Raw genomic sequence first — 13,376 nt, 5'->3', positions numbered from 1 at the left:
TGCTAGTCGGTGCTAGTTAGCGTCTGTTAGCTCACAGGGCTCTAGGGTGCGACTAACATTTTCCTACGTCGCACCATGGCATCTACTGTCCTCGCATCCGCTGCCTCTCCACAAACGAAGCAAATCGATAGGATTTAATTTTGCGTTACATGACCCATTTCTTCTGTAAAGCCGTGCCTGTGTTTGGATCTCTCTTCGTACTCTCCACGCAGCCCCGCCCTCACGGCTCCCGGTAACAGAGCGGCGCCGGTCCACACTTCTGACATTTGTCCACAGTTTTAATTATTATTAACACAGCTGTATATTGTTAAGTATGAGAGACAAACCTGTAGTTGTACCAGCTGGTAACTATCGCGGCCGCAACGGCAAAAAACACAGAAGAAGTTATTGAACGCAACTGACTTCAGTTGGTAGAGTAACAGCGTGGGAGACGGAGCTGCTGGACCCATTCATACTGAGTCAGCTGTCTCTCTGTGACTATGTCCATTGCACTCCCCCCCCACCCCCTGCTCCCTAGCTCTTTTAATCAGTTATTGTTGAAAACAAGTGAAGGAGCTTTCACAGGGATACATTAAAAAAATATATACGTATTCATTTCAGATAATTTTTATTTACATGTTTTGCAGCTGTATGTATGTACACACCATACAACTTAAGACTTATTAAAACTTAATACAACATGAGAGGAATGTAGCACTATATGGATGTGAAAGCAGTTATGAATACCCTATGGGAATATACATTTTGTTTTGGTTAAAATCAACAAATAATCGTGATAATTATTCGTGATCACAATGTTGATCAAAATAATCGTGATGATCATTCTAGCCATAATTGTGCAGCCCTAGATGAACCTCACATCTTCCGTCACATCTGCCCCAGACTCCCAGGAACAATAATTTCTACATGGCATGCATCATTGCATTTTCGACATATTAGGTTGAATTATTGCCGATATCAGCACAGAGGAACAGAAGGAGGACAGTGTGGATTATGTTCTGTGTTGCTGAAAGCCATTTAGAGCGCTCCCCGATGTTGTTAGCAGCAGCTGTCTCTCATTCTTGGGCAGGGTCAGAACCTAGTGGGAAGTCAGGTCACTGACGTTTGGGGCAATTAGAACCTTGCTACGCGTACGTTGACAATTCTATCATCCGTTAAGAAATCCCATTAAAGTTTTTCCCAATGGCCGCCCGGATGGCTCGGTTGGTAGAGCGGGCGCCCATCTTTAGAGGTTTGCTCCCCGACGCAGCAGGCCCGGGTTTGACTCCAACCTGCGGCCCTTTGCTGTGTCTCATCCCCCCCCACACTTTATGTCTTTGGCTGTCCTGTCAATGAAGGTCTAAAAATGTCCCCAAAAATTATCTTAAAAAGTTTTTCCCCAATGATTCTGACAAATCAGCAACTCTGCGTATTAATTTGTAATTAGTATAAATTAAGATATAATCAAGGCTTTAGTACGTAGGACACATTTTTCAGCTGCTTCCTTCTCACTTACCATTCAGCGCTTACAGTACGCAGCCTGTCTGCTCCTGCAGACAAAGGGAGTGTGATGCTTGTTCAGTTTATTTCTTTTAACCAACAATTATTCTGAAAAGCACCATAAACTAGGGATGGGAAAAAATATATATATATATATATATATACACACACACACTACCGTCAAGTTTGGGGTCACCCAAACAATTTTGTGTTTTCCTGAAAATCACACTTATTCACCACCATACGTTTGTGAAATGAATAGAAATAGAGTCAAGACATTGACAAGTTAGAAATAATGATTGTATTTGAAATAAGTTTTTTTTCCTCAACTTTGCTTTCGTCAAAGAATCCTCCATTTGCAGCAATTACAGCATTGCAGACCTTTGGCCTTCTAGCTGTTAATTTATTGAGGTAATCTGGAGAAATTGCACCCCACTTATTCAGAATCCCTTTTACCCTGTACAAATCTCCCACCTTACCAGCACCAAAGCAACCCCAGAACATCTTTCTTCCAGCATCTTTTCATTTGTTCTGCGTCTTCTTTGTGATCCAAACACCTCAAACTTGGATTCATCCGTCCACAACACTTTTTTCCAGTCTTCCTCTGTCCAATGTCTGTGTTCTTCTGCCCATTTTAATCTTTTTCTTTTATTGGCCAGTCTCAGATATGGCTTTTTCTTTGCCACTCTGCCCTGAAGCCCAGAATCCCGCAGCCGCCTCTTCACTGTAGATGTTGACACTGGTGTTTGGCGGGTACTATTTAATGAGATGCCAGTCGGGGACCTGTGGGCGTCTGTTTCTCAAACTAGACTCTAATGTACTTATCTTCTTGCTCAGTTGTGCAACGCGCCCTCCCACTTCTTTTTCTACTCTGGTTAGAGCCTGTTTTGTGCTGTCCTCTGAAGGGAGTAGTACACACCGTTGTAGGAAATCTTCAATTTGTTACATGTCTCGCATGGAATAGCCTTCATTTCTAAGGACAAGAATAGACTGTCGAGTTTCAGATGAAGTTCTCTTTTTCTGGCCATTTTGAGCGTTTAATTGACCCCACAAATGTGATGCTCCAGAAACTCAATCTGTTCAAAGAAGGTCAGTTTTTTAGCTTCTGTAACGACCTAACTGTTTTCAGATGTGTGAACATGATTGCACAAGGGTTTTCTAATCATCAATTAGCCTTCTGATCCAAACAAACACATTGTACCATTAGAACACTGGAGTGATAGTTGCTGGAAATGGGCCTCTACACACCTATGTAGATTGCACCAAAACCAGACATTTGCAGCTAGAATAGTCTTTACCACATTAGCAATGTATAGAGTTATTTCTTCAAAGTTAAGACTAGTTTAAAGTTATCTTCATTGAAAAGTACAGCGCTTTTCCTTCAAAAATAAGGAATTTCCATGTGACCCCAAACTTTTGAACGGTAGTGTATATATATATATTGATACACGTATGTGTCGTGATTTTTTTTAAACCACTGATTCACCTAAATATTTTCTAACCCTAACCGTACCGCTGACGGCGACTAGATTATATTTGTTTCCAGCCAAACAGACCGAAAGCAGCAGCATGATATATTGTCTCTAAAAGTGTATTATTTAACTTCTGTCTTGGTTATAGAAGGAAAAGAAAAGTGCTATAGTCAATACTATTGAATCACAATACTTTAATCAATACTAGAATTGCAATCAATGAAAATTGTAATAGAAATTGAAACAGCACCCATGTCATGTAATCAAATGGGGACAAAAGCATGTTATCCGAGCCACATACAGAAGCCCAGGAGCGTATGTGTCAAAGTGGGCCTCCGTCCGTCTTACCTGACTGCTCTTTTTGTCAAATGAGCCAAAATAACTGTTGTGACAGCCAAGGTCATTGGGAAAACAGCAGTGCTGTCGGAATGTCAGTTTAAGTGAGCCCAGCTGTCACTCTGAGGGCCTGCGGACCTTCTAGGAAAACACTCTGCTTCATTCAAATTCACCACATTTATTGACCATTAGCAATCGTCACCCTGTGTGTGTGTGTGTGTGTGTGTTTGTTTTTATTTATAATCAGATATGGGAAGTAACAAAGTACAATTACTTTGTTACTGTACTCAAGTAGATTTTTCAGATATTTTGACTTTACTATTTCTTTTTGTGGCGGCTTTTTACTTTTACTCCTTACATTTTAACACGAATATCGGTATTTTCTACTCCTTACTTTTTGCTAAATAGGCTCGTTACTTTAGATTTGTACAAAAGGTTGTCTATCAGGTGTGATTGTGAGTGCATGTTGGAGAATAGCACGCATGGAGACAAAAGTTAGATACAAGAAAAAGAGACTAGCTGTCCGGAGGATAATCAGCTGAGATTGTGTGTGTGAGTCTGAACTGTAAGTCATATAACTTGTGTTGTCTGTTCATTTAAGCCTGATGTTGTATTGGTCTATAGTTAAAATTCTAAGTAAGTTTTGTTGTTTGTGCTCTTCACCTGGCTGTTGATGCAATATAATGGTGATTGTTGAACGTCTTTCTTCACATTTGTATTTCAGGTGTATTATTTACATGCTACAGTAGTCACACTGCATTATATTTGCCAGCATATATATGATTCATACGCATTGTGTATGGTAGCCTTTGCAATGTTATTTCTTCACACACACACACACACACACACACACACACACACACACACACACACACACACACACACACACACACACACACACACACACACACACACACACACACACACACACACACACACACACACACACACACACACACACACACACACACACACACACACACACACACACACACACACGTACTGTTTCCTGATTGTAATAAAGCATCAACAGAGAGAAGTTGTCTCCGTAGTAGTCCTCACTAACAAGTTTCAAATCATTTCACTGGAGTTACTGTTATTATTGTTTGCGTCATCAATGCCGAATTCAATCTAATTGGATGGTAATATGTACAGAAAAATATACTGCTGCTCAGTCAGAATCTTATTAACCTGGAGACCCAGTCTCTGTCCTAATAATCATATATGGGATGTTTTAGGCCGATTGGCAGACATCCATTTAAAATGTAGGCAATGGCATATAAAGAATAAAGAGCCTTTTTCCACGTCCACAGAAGTTTCTTAGCGTGCACTCTAGTAACATCTGTCTGGTCCATGTAGCTTTGCATGAAAAAATGGTTATCATTCACAAGGCAACTTTTACTTTTATACTTAAATAACATTCCAAGCCTGTACTTTAAATCAGTACATCTACTTTTACCAAAGTATTTTTAAAACAAGTATCTGATCTTCTACTTGAGTATGGGAAGTGAGTACTTTTGCCATCTCTGTTTATAATTGATGTATTTATAAAGAAGCTTTGGTATGTTTAATGTCAATCTAAACAGTAATGATGTGGAAAATAGGCATTTACCTTGATGTATTTATCACTAAATATTAATAATGATTATTACCACTTTTGTAAATGTGTTTAAATGTCTCCGTTTACAGGGAGTTATCTCTAGTTATTCATAATTCCCCCATAATTGCCCTTCCCTTGATATAATGAAGTCCCATTGGGAAAATAACTTAGAAGTTGAATTCTCAGAGGATGATTGGAAGTCTATTCTACAACAAGCCCATACCTCTTCTATTGGCTATCGACACAGGCTCATGCAGTTTAAATTGGTGCATCGCCTTCACTTTTCAAATGGAAAAGCTTTTTAAGATTTATTGGAGTTTATATCTTAATCGTACCAGATGTAAATCACATATAGGCTCTCTTATTCACACTTTCAGGACTTGTCCAAAACTATCCTCTTATTGGAGACGTTGACACATATAAATTAAATTTTTTCAAGATCGTTTTTGTGGCATTTTTTTTAGGCCTTTAATTGACAGGACAGCTGAAGACATGAAAGGGGAGAAAAAGAGAGAGGGGGAATGACATGCAAATAAAGGGCCGCAGGTCGGAGTTGAACCCAGGCCCGCTGCATCGAGGAGTAAACCTCTAAATATTTGGTGTTCAAAAGAACAAATCTTCATCCAAACAAGAGATTCTTTAGACCCCTAACTCTGTTGCAATGGAAGCAAGCATCACCACCATCACATAGTCCGTGGATTAAGGATCATATGCAGTTTCTCCACATTTTTCTGCTTGGTCATGCAATGCTTTGTGTGCCTAGTGAATAAAAAGAGCTGAAGCCAAGCAGAAGGGAGGCTAATTGTGCCTTAAGTAAAAAGGTGTTCGCCTATTCTTGACTACAGATGCTGGTGCTGTGGGTTTGTTTAAAGCAATCTGTGGAAATCCACCATACAGCCAATACTAACATAAAAGCTGGAGCTAAATTTGTGCTTGAAGAGAAGGCTCAGATTGCTACACAAAACATAGTTTCATGTCTCAATGCTGAGATATGTCAAACATGTTTCAATCTTTAAAGTCAGTCACATTTACTCTATACGATATTTTTGCTGAGCTTTAATCACAAACAACATTATCCCCATCTAAAACAGTGGGGTTTGATGTCTTTACTTTGTATTTAAAAAAATAGTTCTTTCTCGTGAAATCAAACCGCATTTTTATACTATTTATATTCTGTATTTTTTTCTGGAATAGCCGTTCACAGTAATTACAAGTAGTTTTTATTGTTACTGGCAGGGTCCGATAATCCAGCAATTAATTCATATTAGGGTTGTCTTGATTCTCCAAGTCCACAATTTGACTTTGGATTTTAAGGTCATGATTCGATTTAATTAAAACAAAAGGCAGCAATGCCACAATAAGAAAGGTACTATGCCACAAAAGTTTCTCAGAGTTTACGAGGTGCAATTGAAAAAATGAATGCACCATTAGTTTAATGGGGTGGACATGAAAGCACTATAGAGTCCAATCGGAGCCCACATGCTTTACCTCCCTTGTTTGTTTACATAACTCATAGGGAATGCCAAGCGACTTCAGGGAACCAGCTCTGTTGTTTCTCCGCCATCTCTGACTCCGGTAGTGGCCATGGTGTCTAGAAAAGTCCAGCTGCAGGCGACTGGTAAGCTAACATTGCGGTCTCTACCTGCGTGCCACCAGCCAGTAAGCTATGCCTTGTCTGTTGTTTTTCTTCGGACGTGCGCAAGTGAACAGGGGTGGAGAGAGAAAAAGATTCTGGGGGAATTGCGGATCCTGCTTTGGCTTTTGATAGTCGAAAACCGAAAGCTCATTTCAATCGATTTTTTATTTAAAAGGTCCCATGGTATGAAAATGTCCCTTTATGAGGTTTTTTAACATTAATATGAGTTCCCCCAGCGGCTAGAGGTTACCTTCCCTTTCTCTCCTTTGCCCGCCCAGAGAATTTGCCCCACCCATGACGGAGAGACATCATGGCTTTCAAACAAGCAAAGTGGCAGTTGGTCAATACCCCCCCCCCATCCTCCTCAAATGCTCCAGACTCAGAAATGGCACCAAGGAAAGCTCATTGTGGGACTGGCTCTAGTGGCTGTAATTCTGCACCAAGGCTGAATTTTGGGAAAGAGACTTCAGATACAGTATTAGGGGACCACTAAGGTCTATATAAAAGAGACTTCAGATACAGTATTAGGAGACCACTAAGGTCTATATAAAAGAGACTTCAGATACAGTATTAGGGGACCACTAAGGTCTATATAAAAGAGACTTCAGATACAGTATTATGGGACCACTAAGGTCTATATAAAGAGACTTCAGATACAGTTTTAGGGGACCACTAAGGTCTATATTTTTTAAAGAGGCTTTTAACTAGATTGTAGGGTGGTTAGGCTGGTCTTATGTGTACGTGTTATTCTTTTGTTTTTGTTTTTTGTAATGCACTGTATGTATGAGAGTTGTTAATGCTTCCTTTTGTTGTGAAGCACTTTGTGATCTTTATCTGAGAAAAGTGCTATACAAATAAATTTTACTTACTTACTTACTTACTATATAAAAGACTTCAGATACAGTATTAGGGGACCACTAAGGTCTATATAAAAGGGGGGCAGGCTGAAAACCTTCAACTTCTCAGCAAGGAAACCAACTCCTTTTGCTGTGCCCTGATGTTGTTAGGAAAATGCAGTTGCTCATGCAATGATAGTAATAGTATTAAATCGCACTCTGCTGTTGCTATGGTAACTCCGGGTGTGGCCAAATCAACCAGGACTGAAATCTTCATCAGTCAACAGAATTTCTTTCCATGCCATCCCCTAAGGTATTGACAGTGTTAAAGCTCTGAAAACTGTGCAGTTGCATTGACTTTTTTTTAATTTATTTATTTTTCCTGGTGCAGATAAAATGCCACGTTTACACAAACTACAACTGTCAATCTCCGGAAACAGACAGACAGGAATCATTAACGCTTTTCTCATTGGAAATACCTGTGAAATGCCTGGTAAGCTGATCCAGTATTAACTATTAACTACTTTGAGAAATCTTGGCCTGATAGAAAAAAATATTTCTTTTCTGAAGTGACGGACTTACTTTAAGTATTTTGATTTCCAAAGACAAGAAACAGGTTGGAAAGTGTTAAGCTTCTCAAACTCACAATTGTATTTTTGTTGGCTACTTTAAGGTCATTATCGGTAAGACACAGCTACAGTGTCTTGATTAAACTGCTACTCCTCCACTATGTGACTCCCAGGGGCAGAGGCATCAGAAAGTGACCCTGCTTGTATTTATTTCGGAGTAAATCCAACTCTGTGTTTCCACTGGCAAAAGCAGTCATTTTCTCCTGAACAATTAACTGCCCGGAGCAGAGCAATTGTTGAGGAGAGAAGACTATAAACCCCAACAAATTCATTACAATAAAAAAAAAACTACAAGTAATTACAATCAATGTAGCAATTGCTGTTATATGAAAATAAATCCAGGTTTAATTTGGCTATATATGCCCAATTACTTTATATTACATTCAGGACTTGCATTCATGACGTGTATGTCCCCCAGTAGGTTGACATGGAGGGTGGATGCATAAATTATGCCTGTGAGTCGTGGCCCTTTTACAATTAGCACTAAGGCTGGGCAATATGGAGAAAATCAGATATTACGATATTCTTGACTAACTACATCAATATTGCGACAATATTGTAGGGTTGACAGATGGTGCTTTCACAAAAAATTTTTCCAATGAGATTTTAGATAAATAATCATCAGCAATGTGGTACACAATTTCAAGTGAAATTGTAGAAGAAAATCTTTTTTTCCCCCAGCTATATACTGACAAGTGTGCAATTCTTCAAATGATATTGCCTCAAAGTGTTTCACAAAAGATTTTCTGAAAAAAATTGAGTTAGTATGTGCTTGTTATGTAACGTAATTGTCTATCAGGATATCTCAATATATGATTTAATCACAATATGATTCCATTGAGAGATGCTAACCTATTATATTGAATTATTGCCCAGCCCTAATTAGTACTAAACAAATAAGACCACCAAAGACAGACATGAGCCAGGGGTGGATCTACTCACCTAAATACAACCATTGCTGTTTTACATGGCGGGCAGGCCAGCAGGAAGATCTGTTGAGGAAAGCACAGAGAGATAAGAATCCACATTATCGCATCAAACTCGGGTCATTATGGAACAGCTCCCAGCATTCAGTGCAGTAGGAAAAGAAAATTAACAAATTACATTAAAACGTTTTTGTTAATATAATAAGAGCAGGAGCCCTGAACAGAGCACCCCACAGGCAACTGTAGAATGCTTCTTGCTTCTAATAAGAAAAACTAAATGCAGAGTTCAGATGGGACCCGGGAAGATGGTCAAACAATTACGGTAGATTTGAAGGCATTACATTGGCTGCCAGGTGTTAACTGACTAATGATTATTAATTACTGTGTTTTATTGCCTGATTTCAAACAGGTCTGGCGATTAAACACGTTTACATGTTTAATCTCATAGAACAGGTAGAAGAAAAATAATCAATTTCTGTTAGAGAACAGCATGCCAATGGACGTGTATAAATCCTGGATCGATGTGCTTTGGTCCGGCTTTTTGAGAAACAAATTCAAACCTTGACTATGAGTCCAGGTTCCATTCACAGCAGAATTACAAATAATTGACTAAAACGCCTATTTTTCTGATAGTGTGTGTGTGTATATACATACACATACAGTGGTGTGAAAAAGTGTTTGCCCCCTTCCTCATTTCCTGTTCCTTTGCATGTTTGTCAACACGGAACATCAAACCAATTTAAACAATAGTCAAGGACACACAAGTAACACAAATGCAATTTGTAAATGAAGGTTTATTATTAAAGGTGAAAAAAAATCCAAACCATCATGGCCCTGTGTGAAAAAGTGATTGCCCCTAAACCTAATAACTGGTTGGGCCACCCTTAGCAGCAACAACTGCAACCAAGCGTTTGCGATAACGGGCAATGGGATTTTACAGCGTCCTGGAGGAATTTTGGCCACTCATATCTTTGCAGAATTGTCCTAATTCAGTTACATTAGAGGGTTTTCGAGCATGAACGGCCTTTTTAAAGTCATTCCACAACATCTCAATAGGATTCAGGTCAGGACTTTGGCTAGGCCACTCCAGTCTTCGTTTTGTTTTCTTCAGCCATTCGGTGGTGGACTTGCTGGTGTTCTTTTGTGACCTCTTGGATGAGTCGTCGCTGCGCTCTTGGGGTAATTTGGGGCGGCCCCACTCCTGGGAAGGTTCACCACTGTTCCATGTCTTCGCCATTTTGGATAATCGCTCTCACTGTGGTTCGCTGGATTCCCAAAGCTTTGGAAATGGCTTTATACCCTTTCACACTGATAATCTCAATTACTTTCTTTCTCAATTGTTCCTGAATTTCTTTGGGTCTCGGCATGATGTGTAGCTTTTAAGGATCTTCTGGTGGACCTTACTGTGTCAAGCAGTCCTATTTAAGTGATGCCTTGATTGTGAACAGGTGTGGCAATAATCAGGCCTGGTGTGGCTAGAGAAATTAACTCAGTGTGGACAACACCAGTTATAGTAGTTTTAACAAGGGGGCAATCACTTTTTCACACAGGGCCATGATGGTTTGGATTTTTTTTCACCTTAATAATAAACACCTTCATTTACAAATTGCATTTTGTGTTTACTTGTGTTGTCCTTGACTATTGTTTAAATGGTTTGATGTTCCAGAACACTTAGTGTGACAAACATGCAAGAACAGGAAAGGAGGAAGGGGGCAAACACTTTTTCACACCACTGTATATAAACACACACACTTATTATTTACAGCTTCCAGTGAAGGCGGCTGATTTTTCACACACCCCACAACACCACACACACACACCACACAACACACACCCACACACACACACACACACACACACACACACACACCAACACACACACACACACACACACACACCACACACCCACACACCCACACACACACAACACACACACACACACACACATATGTATGTTTATTTTTTATTTATTTACAGCTTGTAGCATACAGCTGATATTTTATTTCATATGCATTGAGAACCAAGGAGCAGCCAGTTTAACAGTGGCTTCTATTTCCTACATTTGCATTCACATCAACATGCTGGCTTTCTATCTGAACAAGAATATAGATTACAATGTGCATCGTCATTCCAGTTGTAATTCTCATCTATGCTCAGTGACTGTGCTATTGGGGCCTGGAGGATAGTGCAAACATGGATTGGTTCGAAACTACTTCTGACACAAGAAAGAGTTGGTCTGCCTGGAAGGCAAAGGCTGGAAACAGAATTACAAGAAAGCAATTTACTTGGGATCTGTCGTACAACTAGCCACTGGCCAGGGGATATGTCTTAGTGATGGATCTGCACTACACCCATCAACTCACATTAACCTGCACAGTGAACACAAGTTGGTTTTGCAGACACCATCTGTAACAAACAAACACTAAGCACATCTATTAAAATAGCTGTTAATGAATTAAAAAAAAGTGTCAGGTGTGCGTTCCCACTGTTTACTGTGTATTTGGGATTATGCCGCCTGCAGTAAACTGGTAAAAGACTCTTTGTCTCATGTCAGGGACATCACAACAATTCCATACAGCTCTCTCATATGGAAACTCAGTGTTATATATATGGAGAGGGAGAGGGAGAGAGAGAGAGAGAGAGAGAGAGAGAGAGAGAGAGAGAGGAGGAGAGTGGTGTGTGACTGTTGTAAAGTGAATCAAATAAACAAAAGGGAACAGAGGAGGAACTAACGCTGTCACATAACCAGAAGGGTGACTGCTGGGAGACAGCGGGAGTAACAGAGCCAGAGTTTTATAAGAGGGGAACACAGGGCTCAGAAGTTACCAAAAGGCACTGATGACCGACCTGTCAATCAAGCAATGAGCTTGAACCAGTGTTTTTTTTTAGAAGGTATATTCAAATGTTATTTTTGGCCAATTTTGACAGCCCTAGCCCTCACCTGGTCATCCCTTTTGATATGTGGTTAACTGTCATTAGACTACTTAGGGCCTACCCCAATAAAGTTAACATTAAAGCTTACGGGAAAGGTAACGGTAAAGGTAACGGTAAAGCCTACGGGAAAGCTGAACACACTTATCAGATCGTATTGACCAGTCAAAAATCTGTCTTGTTCTCTCCTGTTAATTTGCAAATATCAAGCTAGCTAGGGACTGTGGAGCAGACCTTTGGCCTCATTAGGTTCAGGGCTGAAAATGAGGACAAGTTTACCAAAAAGAAATGTACCTCCAAACTGTCATGGGAGTGAGTGACCAGATTGTACAATTCAATAACTGATAACAATATCAATGTGTGATAATGCTCTATCCCCCAGCAACAATGCAATAGCGAGAGGCAGTGGCAGCAAAAACTGTCCTGTCCTGTTAATAGTGTCCTGAGGAGGGTCCAGGGACACTCAGACACTGTCCTGTCCTGAGTTACTCCTCAGGACACTAGTAACAGGACAGATAAGTTTTAAGGGGGGAGAAATGGGACAGGCCCTTACTGTTGACAGGAAGTGACTACCTGACGCCTGTCATGTGTTGATTAAAAAAAAAAAAAAGATTTACATTTAAAATGTGTGCGCACGCGCGCACACACACACACGCACGCACGCACGCACGCACGCACGCACGCACGCACGCGCAACTCAAGTACCAACCTCAGAGCTACAGAGCTTCAGTTAATGTACAGTGAAATAAGGAAATGATAGTCATTCAAACTATCTGGACAGTTACTTCTTGACTTAAAACATTATTAAACAAAAGTTAAAAAAAACAGAGTTTGACTCCTACACAACACACTTTTAAATGGTCAACTAAATTCTTCATCGCTGTAGTACACAAACCTCTGCAGCTCCAATAAACATTCTGACCCAGATTTTGTCCACATGCACGATCAAATTTATGAGAGTCAAACTAGCCTTGACAGGGTTGTTCCAGCATTAACGACACAATTACCTCCAATGGTTGTTTCTCTCCATTAATTTTACAACTGAAATATAAAAGTATCTGGAGGTGCAGCAGGCTGAGGCATAACGCCAAAATGATGATAGTCTCCAAACCAAGAAATCTCTCCGGCCTACACAATTTCAGCCTCTACAAAGATATTGGAAGGCAACCAATAGAAGACTTGAACCAAGAATGCACAATCAAAAGTGACTTGGTTTATATGGTCAGTAATGTTGTTTTTGTTTTTAGCAAATATCCCATACTTTCCAGCGGTGTCAAGACTATGAAATGAGCTTTAAACTTCAATTATCAAAATCCAAAGCAGTATTGATCACAAGCATTTGGCTAAAAACACAGTTAAGTTAGCGTACCTGTAACCTGTTACCTGCTTTTTGAGCACAAAAGAACTGGAAAATCTTCCTGTTTCTCTAAAGTCATCGGTGTGGCAACAATTTTCCTTCCCCCGTGAGTTATGTAAACAAACAACAGATGTAAAGCGTGTGGGCTCCGACTGGACTTAACCGTGCATTCAG

At 40.0% G+C, this 13,376-nt stretch overlaps 1 protein-coding gene across 2 annotated transcripts in view; it reads right to left on the bottom strand.

Moving 5' to 3' along the window:
• tmem164 (transmembrane protein 164) overlaps window positions 1-13,376 on the bottom strand; it is a 27,267-nt gene that overhangs the window by 7,582 nt on the left and 6,309 nt on the right. Inside the window, exon 2 of one of the 2 annotated variants that reach the window (XM_032532730.1) lies at window positions 8,931-8,980. In XM_032532730.1, coding sequence (XP_032388621.1) covers window positions 8,931-8,980 — 50 coding nt within the window. Of the gene's footprint in view, window positions 1-854; window positions 1,102-8,930; window positions 8,981-13,376 lie in introns of those variants that run through there. The other variant, XM_032532731.1, reaches the window with a different exon arrangement.

This window comes from Etheostoma spectabile, chromosome 13, assembly GCF_008692095.1.
Source record: "Etheostoma spectabile isolate EspeVRDwgs_2016 chromosome 13, UIUC_Espe_1.0, whole genome shotgun sequence".
Classification (NCBI taxonomy): Eukaryota; Metazoa; Chordata; class Actinopteri; order Perciformes; family Percidae; genus Etheostoma; species Etheostoma spectabile.
Note: the sequence above shows the minus strand (reverse complement) of the source record. Positions and strands in the feature narration are given on the sequence as shown.